Here is a 19,571-nt window from a genome sequence, read left to right on the forward strand (position 1 = left end):
GATCCATGGATTATACAAAATTGGAGTGGAAAAGTCATCTTGGTTTGTCCTCTCTATGCAGTGACTGCTCAGTTGGGACCATAAATAACCAAAGGAGAACATCCAGCTACAGGGAAGAGGTTGTTATCAATCCCAGGTGAGATTGTCTTGGTGCATGTCAAGAGCTCTTTGCTGCTCTGGTAGCATTTTGTGAGGTTTTCCCTGTCCTGTATCTTCCAGCCCACGTTGGGTGCTGTGGTCCTGGGCTGCGTTCCTTTGGCATTAGTCTTCCTAACATAAATTGTGAAGCCAGAGGTTGAGAGTCAGTGGTGTGATTTAAAAGCTAGTATATCCATACTTGCGTCACATAAGAGGAGATTAATAATGCTTAGCTATGTTTGTGAAAGTAGAATAGGCTTGTATTTTAGATTTTGAAGTAACTGTAATTGTAAATTTGAAGTTTTATGCCCCTTGTTTACCTTCCTGGAGGCGAGACTGGAGCTCTCAAGGTTACAACCTTCTGGATTTGGGTGCATAGTCTTTGGTTTTCTGTTTGGTATGTGTTTGGGCTTTTCTTGTTTTTGTTTGGGTTTTTTTGTTTTGATGAAAGCAGTGTAATGTAGTCATCTGATGTTGCTTTTGGAGGACACCTCAGTATTTTGCACTGTAGCATGAAACCTATGCTACTCCTGACACAGCATTGCTGTGTCAAATCCCAGAGGTGTTTGAAGCCTTGCAGGTTGATGCACCAGGGCAGAAGAAATCAGGGAGAGGAGCTGGGTGTCCTTTCAGTGTAACTTGATGTTTTGCACACAGAAAGCAGTCCTGAGAAGGGAGCAGCAGGCTGATTTACTCCTGCACCTCTACCAGCTACAAACTGCACTCCTGGAGACTGACCCTGGCCCCAGAACAAGTTCAGGTTGGTGGCCCAGGACGTAAACTCCATCCGCACTCCTGGTTTTTCCTCCCTCACATGCACCCACATCAGTGGCAGTGACCCAAAGTGCGCTTTGGAAAGAAGTTGGGGAAACGCAGTGAAACACTGTATGTGGGGTACCTGTTGCAGCAGGGAACAGTGGAGATGTGAGTGTGCAAAATGAGGATGGGTGTGTTGAGATGACAAGCTCTGGTCATCTTCATTTACTCACATACCTGCAGATTGGCAACAGATTGCTGCTGCAGGGTGAAGCCCCAACTCCCAGGGCTGGAAAGTGGAGGTGGCTTCTTGAAGTTTTAGTGCTGTTCCAAGTTTTAGCATAAAGGCTCCTTCTGTCCCCTGGATGGGGATGTGTGGAGAGGAAGAGCCGGAGGGGCCGGTGGCAGCTCCCAACAAGCACAGAGCTGTTGCCCTGGGGGTCCTTGGCCAACTACTGTGCCACAGGGGTTGGCAGAGACCTGTGGTCCCACAGTGAGGTGTCCCACTGCCCTGGGGCTGGCACCTTGTGCTATGCCTTTTAGTCAGTAACTACCGTTTTTTTTTACTTGATTTTTGTTTCATAATAAAAGGGTTAATATTACAAAGGAAATAAAAATAATTGTAATGCTTTCCCAGTTTGCCTCCATTTTTAACAGTTGTGTTTCAACCTCTCATGTGTCCTGACTCACTCTGGAAGGGCTTTTGTTTCTGAATCTGTAATCAAAGCAACAAATGCGAAGGTCACTTCCTTCAGATTATATGGCAACGGAAGAAGTCTGGGATCATGTCTCCCTTCTTCTCACAGCCCAAATGTACAGAAAACGTGAAGGCTTAGTACATGTACAGAGCGCTTCTTGAGTTTCTACAGTACTTTTGAGTCAGCAGGGCGTGTGGCTTGGAGGTAAGAGGCTGTATTTTAATTTCTGATGCTTAGCAGTGACAGATAATGTTGTTTAGTGCTTGTTACATTGTGCCCCACCTCAAACATCATGCAGACTCAGAGCTGTGAGTGCAGGAGAGCAGGCAGCTGGAAAGCAGCATGGAGCAAAGTGAGTTCACTTTGGGGTACTTTGATAGTGCAGGCTGAATCCTTTTTTTTTCTTGCTCTTTTTTTTGCCCTGAAAGATTAGTCCATAAAAAATTTCTTTGTATCTTTTGCACTCCATTGTGGAGATAAGGGGCTGTTTGTTTACTTCCAGCATTTACAGCTGCTTTTTCCTGCCTTTGTAAGTGCTGCCTTGGCTGCCCTAAAGTGCTAAATCCAAGCTTGATTCTGGTAACTTTGCTGCAGATGGAGAGCAGGTCTGTAATTTCTGATCAGAGAGAAAACATATCTTCAGAGATTACCCTATAGGCTGCTCTGAGATATAATTTAAACCAAACAAAGAACAGATTCATAAGTCCAAAGAAAAGGCAGTCAGTGCTTGGTACAGTAGCTCCTTTCAGCATGTAACTATTAAATGTCTCATCAATAAGGTCCCTACCTCTCTTGCTCAAAAAAAAAAAAAAAAAGCTCATGAAGAGGTTGGCACTGGAGATGCAGATGCAGCAGTGCACATGGAGCTTGTTAACGGCTGTTGAAAAAAGGGCTTTTGATCCAAAGTGCTTGTTTTGCTTTAAAAGTGGAGCGTGAAGCAGTTCAAACCAGTCAACCCCCCGCCCTTGCCTGGCAAGATGCTGGCGGCTGGGCAGGCTGGCTCCTCGCCCCAGAAACGCTGCTCAGTGCCCCTTGCAGCCAGGACCCGCTATTTTGACTTCTTCCAAAGAGCTTAGGATGTCATGCTTTGTGTTTATTTGCTTGCTCTTTGCATTTTTTTTTTTTATAAGGAGTTACAGAAGTTAAAGGCAATTCAGATGGACTTGTGGTGTAGACCTTTTTCAAATAAATTATTTTTCGTTGTCTGCTTACCTAATGTCTGTTCAAGGCTGGTGTCTGGGTTTACTGAGGGGCTGCTGCCAAGCATGAGAGTGGCTGGAAAAGTCCAGGGGGGAGCGTGGGGACTGGATGGGGGATGAGCTGGGTGTAAGGACACTAATGGGGCATGGGGAGGAAGAGATAAAAGATGCCCCTGGATGATGTGATGCTGCCTGGAGAGGATGGCAGATATTTAGTCATGGCTTGCTCTGTGTTTGTCTGCAGCCCCAGGTGCCTTCCCTCAAAATCCCAACCCAAGGATAAGCAGGGAGGTGGTGGAGAAGCAAAAGGTGCAGTTGAAGGGACAGATGAGCAGCCTGTGAGAAGCCATCAAAGAGATGGGGGAGAGCTTCAGGACTGGGGAGGGACAAAGAGGCATCAAAGGAAGGATGCAGGTCTCTGGGGTTGGGAAATCCCTTGCCAAGAGGATATATACTTATTTTTTTAAATCTTTTGTTACTATTCCCATAACAGGGAAAACTGAGTTTGTTTCAAGTGGGTCAGGGACAGCTTCTGGAGTGGGGTAAAACACAGGAAAAGTTACCAGAAGCTTTGCACAGAATATCTCCTGAGATTTGTGTTGTAGAGACTTAAGCAAAGAAGCAGGAGCTTAACTGATTTGCCTCCAACCTCCTGGTTGAGAAGGGAAGGTCAGAACAGAACAGTTGTGGGAGGGCAGATGTCTTGTCCTGCCCCATGGTGGGTACCACTTGTTCAAGGGCTGCTGTCCCCATGCAGTGCCCTTGCCAGGACTGACACAGTGTTTGCTCCGTTGGGTAGCATCAGAAAAACTCTGATCCCATAGGATTTTCCCCCTCCGCCTTCCCCCTAGTGAGTTCCCAGGAGATTGCACTGGAACAAAACATCACCATGGGCTCGTGTGCAGTAATGACCTGAATGCAGTGCCTCAGTGCTGTTGCTGATAAGCATGTCTCCACCAGACACTAATTTATTAGCTGTGTTCTGCCAAGGAAAGCAGATGTTGTATGAAGTATTTAATTGACTTGGTATTTGTTGCAGCTTTGCAGTGATTGTTTTCTATTAATTTTCCTGAGTTTTAGAATTAGCTGTAGAGTTGCCTGTCTGTTCATTTCTTGCTGTTATTTTAAATATGTTGCAAAGTGGTAGGAATGGTAACATCAGCACCTGTGGAATGACATAACCCCTTTGAGAAACATTTTGGTTTCGAGTACAAGATGCCTTTAACAGTAGAATACTGATGCAATGAGGGGGCTGTTCCTTGAAAAAGATAGCTAACCTCTCCCACTCTGTCAGATGGACTCAGCATCTACTGATAACACTGCCAGCAAGATCCTGTGGCCTTTGACAGTGTCAGGAGAGGTGAGATGCTGTCTGGATACTGCTTGCCAGCTGAAAAGCATGGGGCCAGCAGAGCTGGCAACAGCTCTTCTGCAGCTCTACATCCCTCTGCTTGTGCCATGGGAACCAATGTTACCTGTGAGCTTGTAGCATCCTCATCCTCCCACTGGTGCACAGGTTGGAGTGAGTGAACACTCCCTGTGCTGCTGTGTGGGAGGAAGCAGCAGCGAGCAGGTGAAACTGCCATTGGTAGCATCAGGAAAGGGAGCCACATGGCAAAATCTCCTTCTGGGGAGTAGAGGGGTTAGTTTTTCACATTGCATGCTCCTGGTAGAGACCAAGAAGCAGCAGCTCTCCTGTTTATGTTTTGCTCTCGGCCAAAGGGTTTATCTCCTGGCTGGAATAGTGTATTTATTATTTTGAGGAAGACTGAATTTACTTGTTCCCTGTATTTTCATTTATCGCTGCCGTTTGTGGTTTGTTAGTGTGGGGTTTTTTTGGTTTTGTTTTTCAAATTGCAGTCTGCTCACCATTATTTCTGAGCATTGCGTTTGAGCATTTCAGGAGAGGAGGAGGAGACTTAGAACCCCACAACCTGCTCTAGTGAGTGGGATCTTTCTAATGACCACAAGAGGCTGTACCTGTTGTCCTGTACAAATCTGCAAACCATCAATAAAACAAGTGAAAAAGTCCCTTAGATTTGCCACCCCCTGCAATGAGAAATAGTAGAATAAACAAGGAAAAGGAGAATTACATGCAAAGTGTGTTGGCACTCAGCCCTGAAAGGCCTCAGTGCCTGCAGTGAGGGAAAGCTCTTGGGCTGTTGCTTTGCCAGATTTTTTTTTACTGTCTCAGCTGGTGGGGATACATGAAAGTCAGTTGATGCTCTGCAGGAGCCAGTTTTTTCATCATATCTTCAGTTCATGGGGCTATTTTAGTAAGGTGTCATGCAACCCAGAGCCTCTCAGCCCCCAGTTCCAAGCAGCATTTTTCATCTCTAACTCTTTGCCAAACTTCAGCAGAGCCAGCATTTCCATGGAAAGCATTATCAAAGGGCCATTTGTACCAGGTTGTGCTGGAGTTTTCTCCAGTCGGTCTCATCTTAAGACACTAGCTTTGTGAATGTTGTATTCAGTGTGGTCTTCGAGTGCCTGTCCCTGTCTGGCTGCTTCTGAGACAAGAAGTACAGGAACACCCTGAGTTGGGGAATGGCCCTGGACAGTAAATAGCCCATGAGTGTTGGGAAGAGACTGTGCAGAGCCAGGGTGGCTCTGCAGCCTTTGGGAAGGACAGGGGTGGTACTTGGAGTCATTTTGGTGAGGTGAGATGGGTCCTGCAAGGTGGTTTGCCATAGTATGAAGGGTGAGAGATGTAGCTAGCCACTTCAGTGCATTGCTGGCTATTTAACGTTAAGCATATACTGGGCTCTGTAGGGGTTAATAACAAGATAACAAATTCTTTAAGGCAAAGTCCTGGCCCTATTAAAGCTAATGGCAAAATTCATTGACTACTTTGGAGCCAGGACTTCAGCCAAAGGTTTCTTTATGACAAGAAGATTAGGAAGGAGAGGCAATATGTCTGGAGACATGGTCCATCCCTGTAAATCTGGTGGGAACTCCGCTGTCGCCTTTGAAGGGATCGCATCAATTTTATTGTGTCTGCATGAGACAGGCTGCAATGCCGTAGTGGGCAGCTCACTGGCTGCCCAGACTGATGTGTGCAGAGACCAGAGGGGGAAAACCTGAGTTTTCAGACCCAGAGCCAGCCCTTTTTGTTTAGCAGGAGGTATTGGTGAGCCCAGGAGACTTCCTTGAGGGGAGGGTGACCAGGCAGAGGAGGCATCACTTGGAGGCTCTTGCACTGCACCCCTTGTTAGCAAAGGATGTGATGGAGAGGTGCAGAGTGGGATGGGGGTGTGTTGCCCTTCCCCAGATCTACACCTCTGTGAGGGTGGAGTGCTTCCAACCCCCCATCTGTGTCCCCACCACATGCCTCCCACCGTGGGACACTGAGTGATGGGAAACTATGCTGGGTCAGGGAGGACCCGTGGGCTGCACACAGGCTGACAAGTGTGCATCAAGGTATTTTTTGAGACCTGTGCAGATCCTTTAAAAAGTTCCCATAGAAATACTGGTATAAAACTCCCGTTTGTTATTTTTCTGCTTATTCCTCAAAGCTTTGAGCAACTCTGAGTGCTGGAACATGATGAGGATTTCTCTCCCAACAGGCACACCAGAAAACTGAGGTCATTTCAAGCACTATAACTTTTTCCCTCTTCCCCCCAGCTGCATGCAGGCCCCTTCCTTCCAGAAGGACAAGCAAAGGCTTTTATTTTCCTGAGATGTGTCTATTTAGAGAAGCTCAATATTGCAATACATTATTGCGTCTTGTTTCACGTTTTTGTCAAACCATACATGTTTATGGGCCAGACGTAAGCTGCCTGGTTGTATCAAAGTCAATGAAGCAATGCTGATCCAAGGCAGCTGAGGAGCTGATCCTAAATGCCTTCAGAACTAAAGAAAAACCCCCACCTAAATGCCAATGAAATATGAAGTCAGTATAGGGGCTTCAATATGAAGCTTTGAAATCTCTTACAGGCTTATGAGTTACAGAATGGGGGGGTGGAGGGAACCCTTACAGGAAATTACTGGCGATGTTTTATAGTTGGTTAACTGCAGCTCAGGTAGGGATTCTGAGATGAAATTCTTTAAGTGCAAAGCTGGTTCTCTGGGCTCCTACACCTGCAAAGCAGCACTGCTGCCTGAGTCACTGGTTGAAAGCAGGATGGGGCAGGATTTTGGGCTCCCCCCCATGCCGCAGGCTTTGTGGCCATTGGGTCGGTGTGGCAAAGGGACAGCATTTCCTAACTGACCGCCTGTATCTTGTGAGTGGGAATTCTGTTCTTTTGCTTTTTTTATCCATATGGCTTTCTTTGGTGTTCTGATTATGTGATGTGCCTGTTTCAAGAATAAATGATACAGTTTTTACAATCCATATTCTAATAATGCACCACAGCTCAATTTTGTGCTTTTAAAACTGCAGGTTTAAGGCTTTGTGTGCCAGTTATTCATTTAGTGAAAATGGTTTCCCTTTCTCTTTCATCACTGGATGCATCAGTGCAGCTTTTTCTTCCTATAAAATATCTTCTGGAGCTTACTCACCTGTCAGTGAAGTTTAATTTCATATGGTTACCCTGCAAGGAGCCCCTTGCAATAACGTGTGCAGTTCTTTGCAGCTGGGACCAAATCCCTCGTGTCATGCTAAGGTGTTTTCCAGGCAGAGCCCTTCTGGGTGCCCAGTAACACCAGTACCTGAGCGAAAGGGTTTGTCCTGGGAGGAAGAGGGTTGCCATTTCCAAAAGATTCCTTGTGGTTTGTGGGGTTCAAAATAATAAAGACGTGGAGCTATGCTGGATGGAAGGGGTTTGTTTTAAAGCTTCCAGCGACATGTATTTATGTGGATGCAGGACCCTGGCACAGCCATCCTTTCTCTGGGCAGGTTGGAATTACACATTGGTGCAACACAGTCGTGCCAGAAGTGTGTGCACATGGGCTGCTGAACCCCAAATCATGACACATCCCAAGTGAGAGCACCTGGGATGTGTGTACAGACCTGTGAACATTTCGATGGTAGAAACAGTTCCCAGTTTTGTCTCAACTATTGTGCAGCTAATGTATAATCCTCTCCTTTCTGGCCACAGAGTTGTTAGGGTTTGGGGTTTTATTTGCTTTCCCTGGTAGTGGAGACTCCAGATCTTCTTAAAACAAAAAAGGCTTTAAAAATAGAAGTCAGCAACAGACGTGGCCAGCCACGCCATGTGATGTCTCTAATTTGCCCAGTTCTGGGAGGTGACATCTGGTCTGGAGGGAGTGCAACACATTTGGGTTTACTTCTGACCCAAACACTTCAGGATTTCCCATTCCTAAGCTATGCTTAAGGAGATATGTTATTCTGTCAGCTTTTTTTTTTGGCTTAAGTGTTTTTTGAGGTTTCCTGTTTACACCCTGTCTATTTACTTTTTTTATTTTTCTTATTTTTTCCTAATTGGATGACACACATGGATGTCTAAAAATATTGCATGTAACAACCAGCTTCGAATAGGGAGGATGCTTCTGTGAAGAGAAAAAGCATAAATATCCTGTGTATGTGGTTTTTGTATATGTGTTTTTTCCCAAACAAACATTCAGGCTCAGGATATCACAGGGAATTGGTTTAAGCAGCCAAGAAGTAAGTTTGTTTCTCTGGTTTTTTCTTTTTAAAGGCCTGTTTTGGAAAAGCTGCCTTGATGATTTTAAGTGGAGAATTTCTCTTAATTTTTGTGTCACAAGTTAGATGGAAGAAAAAATGTGTGGTGTGTCTTTTTGTGATCTTTTTATTATTATTTTTTTTTGCCAGCTGTATGAAACCTTTCTGAATATGTTAATACACTATATAGAATCATGATCTCACCATATGCTTTCATTTCCACATATGGACTGTGTGTTTCTTCTCAATCATCTACCTTTCTTACTGAAGATCTGGGGTCAATCATGTTCTTGCTGGTACCCACTGTCCATACCTGTCTTTAGTCAGGAGGGCTTCAATATTTTGATATTGCTGCATTTCTGCATTGAACAGTGTTTGTCTCCTTTTAATTCCTCTCTAATTTTGAGTTTTTATGACTTTCTTGTGTGCAGAGTGACTTTGGAAAACAAATAAGAATCTGGCATCCCAGTATATCATAGTTTTGCCAAAAATGGGGCTGTGCACTACATCACCCTGCTAATTTCCTATTTGGAATGAGATACAGGAATACTTCATGAATTTTAGGCTGCTAGTTCTTATACTGGATAATAGCTTAAATATTAGCAGGCTTTTAAAAATAACTGCTAAAAAGACCAACTTGGGGACATGTTGCAAAAATTTAAGAAAATTGTTCATTTGTACAGACAATACAAAATCAATGAGAATAAACTGAAAGCATAGATGCGTATATATATATATATATATATCTCAATACTGCTCTCGCCACTTCTTAACTGAGCCAGACAGCTGTGCTCATCTTGTGATGGATTGGTCCAACTACATAGAAAATCAATTATATTGTTCAGATTAGCAAGGCATACTGAATTAAAGATGAAAGAAAATTAGTCTGTAAGAGGAATCCCAGGGTGTTGGGTCTTTGAGGAGCCCAGTGCCCTGATAGCCAAGTATGAGTCCTTTCCCAGAGCCTGAGGAAACAGTCTTGTGAGTGGATGTGCTGCAGGGAAATAAATCGGAGCGGTGTCATTAGGGGAGTTAAAAATGAGTCTTTTGCTGCTTTGGCTCCAGGAGCTCAGAATCTCTGGTAGCTGAGCTCAAAGCACTATTCCACGGCCAAAATCCTTGATGTATTCAGTGATACTATGACGGTGAAGTTCTCTCTATGAAGCTCTCCAGGTTTTCTTCAGGCAAGAGGAGAAGACCAGACCATTAATACTTGTGACTGTGCTGGGGTGTGTGGCATTGCTGTTCTGCAGTCATGTCACACCTTTGTGTCACTGTGCTGGGACAACATAGGGCTAGTGGAAGGTGATTGATACTTGGAAGCTTGTGAGGTCATTTTGTGGCTGCTGCAAGAGGCTCTGAAGCTTTTGGTTCTGCCCCCTGTACAAACGAGGCTTGCAAAATGTGAGTACTGTCTTGTATATAGGAGCCCTGACTGCACAGGGTAGGGAGCTCTATGTGAGGAGAGAGTTGTTTCCTAGAGATGACCTCTCTGGTGGGCGGCATTCCTGCTGCAGGATGGGCTTGTGTTGCTCTGTGATAGTAACTGGGAGTGATTTGCTTCTGATTGTGTTTGTAAGTATGGAGTAAGCCAAGTGAAGTGCTCTCTGCCCCATCAGGAATGGGGTGGGGATACTTGGAGTGAGCTCTTGCGCAGCTGTGAAAAAACAGGGTGCTGGTTGTTGAAGCTTTGGGTCTGCAAGAGGAGCAGAAGAGCTGATGTTTGGACTGCTCTAGTTTAGGGACTGGAGCCTGCAAATGCAAAGCTGGTAGTCACTCCAGCAGATTTGTGTTCCTTGACCAGGCTGCAGTGCCACACAGTGAGTATCCATGTTGTGCCTCTCAGCCCAGGTGAAGGTATCTTAGCAGGAATGAAGCCCCCAGGTGTGTGTGCATGGGCTGGAGGGGTGGTGGAGTGCAAGCAGCAAATGGAAAGGGCTCCAGAGCCCCCTTTTTCCTTCAGCCACAGCCAACAGCAGATATTTCATGACCCTGGATGCTGCTGTCATATCCCACCATGCGACAGAGCACTCCTGGGGTGACATGAGCCCATTGCCACATGGAGCCCTGGGGATACAGGTGGAAGCTGACAGGTTTGTCATAGCAATGGCATTTCATGGTGCTTTATTGCCAAGTCCCCTGGCATCTTCTACAACTTCTTGATCGAGCTTTCCAGTACTCTGGGCAGCAGCTGTATGATTTATTCTGAGGTGAGATTCCTGGAGACTCGAGTACTGTTATATGTATCTATATTTGTAAATCAGACTTCTAAGCTGTGTCCTTATGTTTCCTCATCAATAAAATTTGGGATGCTTATATCTTGCCTATCTTCAGGGGTGTCATGAGGTTTAATTACTTTTAAGGTGCTTTGCAATTACCTTGGATAGCTGAATAGAAGCACAGATTATGGTTGGTATTTCTTTTATATTCTAATCTTCCTGGCAACCTTCCTTTCTCCTCAGCACAAGGGCTTTGTGGATGTGTTTGCCATAATAGAAACCTTTTTTACTTAACAATAGACAACCGAGGCAATTAAAACAGTCGGGAGTGATTAATGTGATTTCACTGGGTGAAAGCTAAAGCAGCTAGCAGTTAAATAATGGCAACTCTTGTGCTATCTCAGAGCAACAGATGGGGAATGATTTAAAAACACTATTGGATCAGACACTTCACAACAGGGGCAGATTGGTAACAGTATGTCAGAGCCAGAAATATGCAGCACCTTGAAGGGTGCACTGATGAAATGATTAATTGATGGTCACATGTGACTTCATTATGAGTGCACGATGGCAGATCTTCAGCTCCCAGGAACAAATGGACCCCTGATCAGATTGTAATGGATTTAAGGGCTCCAGGCAGCCTGTTCAGTGAGTGGGTAAATTGCAGGAAGCACGTTGGAAGCTGGAATTGGGATGCAGCAGCTTTGCTTCCACAACCTGAAAGATAAAGCAGTGGAAGCAGTACCTTGCTGGAGTTCAGGGCAGGGGGCTGGTACAGCTCTGGGATGAGGTCTCCACAGGTTGCAGCACCAAGGAGTGCAGCCATGGTTTGCATGGAGGACATTGCTGCCATCTCCATGGTGGTGTGGCCCCTGCTCTGCACCTCTGCATGCATGGCAGGTCATTCTTCATCTGGTGCTTCTGTACAAAGCCACATTCATAGGAGTAGGAGAAATGAAAAGGAAGGGATTTCATTGAGCTTTCTTAAGCATTTTGCTCTACAAATGGTGCTTTTAGCAGTATTGCTGTTTTGGTGACTGATGGGATGGTATGCATTTAGCAGTGCCATAAATTGCCAGTGCTGGTGCCACATTCTGAAGCCCTGTTTTCCTGGACACTAGACAGAGTTGTGCCTTCAGATGCTTGTCTCTGTCCTGTTTGCAGAGCTCCTCAGGAAGGGGCTCCCTCCTGGGTTTTGATCAAAAGAAGATCAATTAGTTGAGACAATAAAGCTCTGTTAACTTGTCTTCTTACAGCTGAAATGGGTTGACCACTGACAGAAGAGACTGTGTCTTGGCAGCTCTTGCTGTGTAAAGAGCCACGTGTTGAAATGAGGGCAGCACTGAGGGTGGGCTGGAGGTCTCTTTTTCGTTATTCTGTAATTGGGCATAAACTATATTTATTTTCTAAGGCTTTATAAGGTTCGGATGTCTAGCATCCTGGAGCAGGATGTGATGGAGGGTGCTGGTGGCAGTACAGCTCAGCCATGTCCTTGTCCCCATCCCTGTGGAGCCTGAGGGATGTGAAAGGAGAAACTGCTGTGTGTTGCCATCTAATCCCTCTGGGACCCCCTATCTAGGCAAACCACCTTCAGTCTCTGCTCACAGCTCAGAATTTATAGTCCATGAGAAGCTCGTGCTGTCAGGAAAATTAGTTACTCTGAGGCTGGGAGAATAAATATAAAACCCAAGTTTCCTTCACCAGCTCTCACCTGGAGAGCATTGTAAAGCTGGTCCTTGCTGAGGCTGCTGAGAGGTCCAGAATTAGAACAAATTTTAGATAATGTAAAAGCTTTCATGGAAATGTACTAGATTTCAAAGGGCAGATATTAAAAGGTCATAATGTGCAGCTATTTATGAATTTCTCGCCTCTTAAAGAGAGAAAGACACTTTGTTTGCAAGAGAAATGTGACATGAAATAGGTGGTCCAGATATAACATTAGAGGTTGCAAAGCTCACTCTGTTCTTAATCATTCAGTTTGAGCACCTGTTTTGATGTGTGCAAGCACCTACATAAAAATCCATAGAGGCAATGACTTCTAATACTTATGATAAGTTATTCAAGGGACGATATTAATGTGCTGGTAGAGACCAGGTCCTCTATCAATGGACCAAATCTAGGCTGACTCATCTGTAGGGAGGCTTGGGTACATGGCAGTTTCAGGGGTCCCTGGTCATCTCTGCTCATCATCAGAGCAAAAGGCCATTGCTGCTGCTTGTGGCTATGGTACTAGCCAGGCAGGTTCATCCTCAAAATAAATTCTCACAGCATTTATGTTTTTATTTAATCCTGAGTGCTGCTAAGCACCCTTAATTCCAGCTTTGAAGTTGATGGGAGCTGAGAGTGCTGAGGCAGCTTCCCAGACTGAGTCCTTGGAGAAGGACACTCAGTTCGAGTATAGAGTCAATTCCCTTATCAGCACAGATTAGAGGTTTGCTACACGCTGTCCTTGCCCCTGAACTACACATGGTCCTGGGCAAGCCAGGAAAGCCACAGATCTTGCCCGTCCTCACAGGGCTGTGTTGCTGTCTTTGCAGATGACAGAGGGCCGGCACTGCCAGGTGCATCTCCTCGATGACAGGAACTTGGAGCTGCTGGTTCAGGTACAGACCCCCTTTTTTTTGGGCACCAGTAGCAGGGTGCCAGGTTTCTCTGCTTATTTTCTTTAGTAGTGCTATTGGAGGCTGAAATATAAGTGATGTTTGAAGAAGAGTTGTATCTGTTATTAGAACAACTCATAGAAGTGGAATAAGCAGGCATGCTTTCAGTACACATGCCCTTCCTCGGACCTGAATTAGTGGGTGGGTTTCCCTTGCATGTTTGTGCACAGTGGACAAAATATCTACCATCAGTTCTGCATTCAACTTTTCATCTGCTTTAACCAAAATTCATCAAATGTATTAAATGCACCCCTTGTGGTGGTTTTTTTTTTTTTTGTAATTTAAAAGGACAGCAAAGTATGTCTTTTTGGGGATGCGTTTAATTCCCATAACAGAACCCAAATCACGAAGTCTTCCATTACTCAGTGTTTTCCTTATTGAAAAATCCCTCCTGCTTTAAGTGCAGGAAAGCTGGAGCTGCCACGTTTTCCCCCCTAGAAAGAGGAAAGCAGTGATCAGACGGTGTATTTCAGCTTGATGTTGTGGGTTAAGTACATAGTTGACTCTCCGTGCTATCAATGTCCCATGCAGCTCCACAGAGACACTGAATCCAGCTGCCCCGAGTCTGATGGAGCCGCTTCCCTATTGAGTTGTACAACAGGGTTTTAACTCGGCTGTGTGTATTTAAATGTCACTATTTGCAGAGAAAATTTTTATTATCTATGAAAAGCCTGGAATGAAATGAATTAAAATATTTTTATTCTTTCAATAGCCCAAACTTTTGTCTCGGGAGTTACTGGATCTGGTGGCTTCACACTTCAACCTAAAAGAAAAGGAGTATTTTGGGATAACATTTATAGACGATACGTAAGTATGTTTATTTATTTTGAACAGCTGCGTGATTATTGTGATGTGAAACCTGTCCCTGGCACCGTGGCAAGTCAGTGTCATGGCAAAAAGACTTCTCTTTGGAAGAGGAAAAGTTTTGTTACCTTTTGCTCTCTGTTGTTGCTTTTTACGGTGTCTTGGATGGAAGCTTCACCTACAAATCCCGTTGGAGCTGTGTTTGGGGCCACCCTGCCGAGGCAGTTCCCATCTGCAGGTGCAGGACTGGCTCTGGTGTTTATGGAGCTGGTGGGAGCTGCTCACTCTGGAGCCCTGACCACAGCAGTATATTATTTTTACTAGCAATTCTCATTTCGGACTCTCCCTAAAATATATTTGCCACATCCTTATCTTTTCAAGCGTTGAAAAAATAGTTCCTTTCAGCTCTTCTGTAAATCCCTTGGGGATGCTCTTTGCACTTGACTTACTTTTTTCCCCCTAGAAGAGCTGCCATGGAATTCTTCGGGGTGTTTTTGGTTGCTGCTGTTCCCTTGTGATGAGCTTTGAAGTGCTGCCAGGGGAATACCTAAAATCTGTTGGCATCTCCAGAAACACCAGGGAGACTCTAGAGGCTCCTTTGGGTATACTGGGCTGGGTGCTTGGAGGGAGTGTGTGGCCTCTGGAGGGCACCCATGCCCCAGCCTTTTGGGGCAGACACAGGTTTCTGTGCTGTTCTGCAGTCCTCAAGGAGGTTATTAGGGGCATTTTTTTTTCTGGATTTTTTTCAGTTTCAGTCAGGTCAGCCACTGCAGAGAGAACAGTTCTATACAGCTGCCTCATTGAGTAAGTGTGCCTGCAGTAACGCCCTCGGTTCCAAAATGGGGTTTTACGTGATGCTGGGGTGAGACCGGTGCAGAACAGGATGGGAGGTGGGGGGTATGGCTGCAGAGCTGTGTGGTCCCAGGCAGCAGAAGAGATCAGATCCATTTCTGCTGCAGGCAAAGAACCAGCCTCTGCTACAGATTAGTCCCCTCTGCTAAAACATGAGGTCAATGGAAGTGTCCCCATCTATAGCAAAGGAGGTCATTTAAATAATATTTATTTTTGCTGGGCGCCATGCTACGAATTTCATGCTGCAGCTGGAAATATACTGCAAAGAGAGTTCTCTGTTGTCCAAAAGCGAATTGCATCAAAATCTGAAACTTGGGAGAAAAGGAAATAATTGGATGAGATGTTTGCCTGCCTCAGAGTTGAATCTCACGCTTTTTAAAGTAACACTTGGAGTAAACATGAGCACTGACAAGACCTTGTTTCTGTATTTCCTGCCCGGTTTTTAACTGCCTCCCCAACCTGTTTCCGCAGAGGTCAGAGCGTCTGGCTGCAGCTGGATCACCGAGTCCTGGACCATGACTTGCCCAAGAAACCAGGCCCAGCAACTTTGTACTTTGCCGTTAGGTGAGTAATTGTTTCCACAAAGAAAACATTACCACTTGGGTTTATTCATCTCCAGGGTTTTTTGTTTAAAAGAACTGATTACGGATTTGATAGAGGAAATAAATGTCAAAGTGATACGTTATTTTTAGAAGGAGATTAGGACCTGGATAAGTGCTGCTCTCTTTTGTATTTAACTACGGCATAAAGTAGTTTGGAACCTGCTACTTTGTAAGCTCTTACTAGGATATTGTTCTTAGGGTGTGGTTGTGGGGTTTTTTTGTTTAAAACCTTGTATTTTAAATATCATCTTTGCATGACTTGCCTTTAATAGTGCTAAATTTTAATACACAATCTTATTTATCTTTCTTATGTGTACTGAAGGGTTGTCTGTACTTGAAAGGGATTGCTGGTGGCTTATTTGTTCACAGAGCTCAAGCCAGTCCCCAGGAGAGAATAAAATCCCTGGCAAAGTGATGATTTTGGCCAATATAATTGCATTACTTTAGGGGTTTTGCTGGCAAAACTCTGCTGGTTAAGGGTCTGGAAAAAAAAAAAAAAAACAACATGTCCTGCGAGACAGAGCTGTGCTGGCAGAAAGGAGCAAGCATCATATTCTTCATATTGTTGGAGTTTTTGTTTTCCTTACAGTCTATGAGGAAAATGAGAGCAGAATGACCTCATTTGCTTTTCATATCTCAGAAAATTCATGCCTTGTGTGCTTAATTATTTGAAGCACTTCCAAGGCAGAGCCTCTTGTGCAGTTGGGTTGGTTGGACCAGTTGTCTCGCCACATCCTCCACACCCTGGACATTGAGGGAGCAGTTCAAACAAGCAGTGCTTTGTTTTTGCTGAATATGTGCTTATTTGTGATGGAGTTTAGAGTTTTTCTTCCCTTCCTCATTTTCAACACAAATTTAAAAAAATCAATTTTAAGAGATTATGTACTCCTCAGTATATTCACTGTGCTTGAGGATCCGTGAAGCCCAAATCTATGACTGCCCAAGAAAGCTGTGAAGGCAAACATAGGACTTGAGCATTTCCTTGAGATTCATGCTGTTGGCTCATTTTGGGCCCCTCTGTTGTAAGATGGCCCTCTACAGGACAGGGTGTGTGGACACTCATCCAAGAGTTAAAGTGTGAGGAGTGGGCTTGCAAAGATCAACTTCTAGAAGTTAGTTTTAAGCCTGACTACTCTGGGGTTGTGAGATCCAAAACAAGCAATTAGGAGCCAAGGAGGTGGGCAGTGAGCAAGAAGCAGAGGAGGATACAGAAATAATTAGCAGTTTTAGAAACTCTCTGTTCTGTAGAAAATGGATGTTCCATCAGAAAAGCCACTTCAAAACCTGCAGCTCTTTACTTTGTTACAACTTTTTGGATAAGTAGGTGACTACAAGACTTCGCTTCATGGCATATCCCTTGGGTGGTTAGTTCAGATACTTCTTTCATGTGAGCACATTTGCCTTGTTGTAGCCTATTCCTTAATTAAACTCTTAAAAGAGCAGCTGAAATACACATTGCAGCTGTGTGGTTTGAACAGAAAAACATACTTGGGTGTGGGGCAGGTGGTGTGGAGGGGATGATCTGACAGCCCCAGTGCTTGGCTCTCGTCCCCCAGGGCTGGACGGTCTCCAGCTGTGTGTGTGGTGTGCCAGTGGTGGGTGCTGTTGCAGGGATGGGGTGTCCACTGGGCTCGGCCAGCCCTCCTGCTGGGGCCATCCATGCCTTCTGCATGTGGAAAATAGGTTCAACCACAGACAGAGTAAACACTGCTTCAGTGTCACTTTTGTTTGAGATGCAAGTAGACCTGAGCTGCTCTTCTCATAACAAGGGGCTGCATGGTGCTCCCAAACCTGCCTCTCATCCCTTGGACTTCCCTACCTCTGAGGTCCAGTGTTCCCCATCTGTCCTGTGCTGTGTGTACAGTGTGAATAGCTTGTACCATGGAAGAAATGGCACGTGCAGACCTGGCCAGGGAAGGGGGCAATGCCTTCCTGGGGCCCTCTCCCTAAATCCATAGATCCTACCGCTCTCATGCCCTGTACCATCAGTAACTAGGACATACCTCTGATCAGGGCCAGGGTTACTATTCTGCTCCTGGGGATAAGTCAGCCATGTCTGACTCTTAGTTGAGTGAAAGTGCAAGTGCAAATGAGATAATTAGTTGGGAAAAATCACCTTTTTGGTGCAGTGGAGGGAGGAAGGCTTTAGCAGGCTGAGGAAGGTCCCTGCCATGAAGGGCTGGCCTGGCAGCAGATTGGGAAAGGATGAAGAATGAGGCTCCTGCCCTCTGCTCTGCATTTCTAGAGAGAAACACTCAAGTGTATTGAAAATGAAGTTTAGCAAAGCTGCTTGAAAAAAAGTTACATCAAGTACATCAAGAGAGGGTTGAAATACCTGTGGGTCCTACAGTTATTGATGAAAGGTGAGTCATAGAAATGTAAAATAGCCTTTCATATCTGTGGGGCAGGCTGTGTTTGGGTCTGCTCCTTGGACAGGTTGCATGCCTGTAAAATGGGTGAATTGTCACCTTATTCTGCAGAGGTTTTCTGGGGAGTGCTTTAAAACTAATTTGATAAACAGTGAGCTGCATGCCCTGTATGGGCCATCCAAACCTCCTGCTATCAAAGGCAAGACATGGAGAAGCTCTGGTCTGCACTGCAGGGGCAGTGGTGGTGGTGGCCCAAGTTTTTGGCTGGAGTAAAAAGTGTACCTTCTGTCTAGCATCAGGTGGGAGAGTGTGGACCCAACACCTTCAGCCTTCATAAGGAGCTGAAGCACAGGTATCCTGCTCTCAGAATCAGCTGAAGGAGGATTGACAGGACCAAGTTCGCACAAATTAGTTTCTTAAAACCGACTTGGCAGTTCTACGCTCCTCAAATTATAGATGTGTTTTATCTGCACCATTTAATGCACCTCAGTGCTGTTTGGCTTGATACCCCAAGTGAGCTGGAGAAGCACATAGGTTGTATACAATTTTGCAGAGTGCCAGTGGCAAACAGGGTGTTTGGTGTAGCTCTATAATGAACTGGAGCCCGTCTGTTAACCTTTTGGCTGGGTCAGAGTAACCAGGAATGGGATTGCTTTTGTTGGTGTGTGCTTCTGTGATGCACCCATAGCCCTGGGAAGAGGAAGGCAGTGAGCATGTTGCAGAGTGGTCCCTGAAAAGCTTGACCAGTTGCAGCCCTTCCATATAGACCCCTGGTTTTGGGTTTCCCATGGTCATTGGGATGGATACACCTGATGGAATAGAGCAAATCCCAAAGTGTTCCTTGTGTGGCTCTTTGCTTGTCCCCATTTGCTTTGAGGAAAGTTAATGACTTTCAGCTGGTGGCTGTTCATCTTGCCTCTCTCCTCCAGCAAAGTGCTGGGCTGGTGTCCTGACCTGCATCAGGCCATTTTGAGTTACATTTTCCATATCTGTGGCTTCATTTGTGTAGGAGGGATGGGCTTTGTACCTTTAGTGTTCAACAGGGTTTTCAAATTAGATGAAGAGTCACCAGATATCTATAATTGAACAAGGAGTTTGTTGTTCTCTGTGTACTGTTGGCCCATGAGTTTCTGCTTGTTCCCTCTTAACAGGCAGGAAATTAAGTGCAGTAGCTCATAGTTCCTCTGTGCCATTTTATTGCTGGAGAACAAAACACTGAGGAAATAAAATGAGGAAACCTATTCAATAATGTAACTTTTTTTTTTTTTTTTAATTTTCAGGTTCTACATTGAAAGCATTTCCTTTCTCAAAGACAAAACTACAGTAGAGCTGTTCTTTCTGAATGCCAAGTCTTGTGTACACCAGGTAAGGTTCAGCATCCTTCAGAGATCCTTGTTATATATCTCTCTTTTATTGCTCCTCTGCCACCTACACAGTCCTGCAAACTTACTAGGACCTGTGCCTGATTTCTAGATCTTATTGAAGGATTAGAAACTCGGTATGCTTACCCTCCTCCTACAATTAAATGCTGATGTTTCAAGCAGATAGATAAGTGATGGTTTCCTGGTCCTGTTTTTTGCAGCCATGCTGGCTGCTCACTAACTAGAATAGGTCTTAAACACTTAAAAGCTTTTAAGTTGTTCGAAATCTAGGTTGTAACTTTGCAGGTAGGCTCTGTCTCAGTGACATA

The 19,571-nt window shown here is 44.9% G+C and overlaps 1 protein-coding gene across 7 annotated transcripts in view; it reads left to right on the forward strand.

The window, feature by feature from the left end:
* FRMD4B (FERM domain containing 4B) overlaps positions 1–19,571 on the forward strand; it is a 130,341-nt gene that overhangs the window by 55,127 nt on the left and 55,643 nt on the right. For 5 of the 7 annotated variants that reach the window (XM_065075430.1, XM_065075433.1, XM_021291760.2 and 2 more), the window contains 4 exons: positions 13,132–13,197; positions 13,967–14,061; positions 15,382–15,474; positions 19,162–19,246. In XM_065075430.1, coding sequence (XP_064931502.1) covers positions 13,132–13,197; positions 13,967–14,061; positions 15,382–15,474; positions 19,162–19,246 — 339 coding nt within the window. Of the gene's footprint in view, positions 1–1,652; positions 1,797–13,131; positions 13,198–13,966; positions 14,062–15,381; positions 15,475–19,161; positions 19,247–19,571 lie in introns of those variants that run through there. The other 2 variants (XM_021291761.2, XM_065075434.1) reach the window with 2 other exon arrangements.

This window comes from Columba livia, chromosome 10 (genome assembly GCF_036013475.1).
Source record: "Columba livia isolate bColLiv1 breed racing homer chromosome 10, bColLiv1.pat.W.v2, whole genome shotgun sequence".
In the NCBI taxonomy this organism is placed as follows: domain Eukaryota; kingdom Metazoa; phylum Chordata; class Aves; order Columbiformes; family Columbidae; genus Columba; species Columba livia.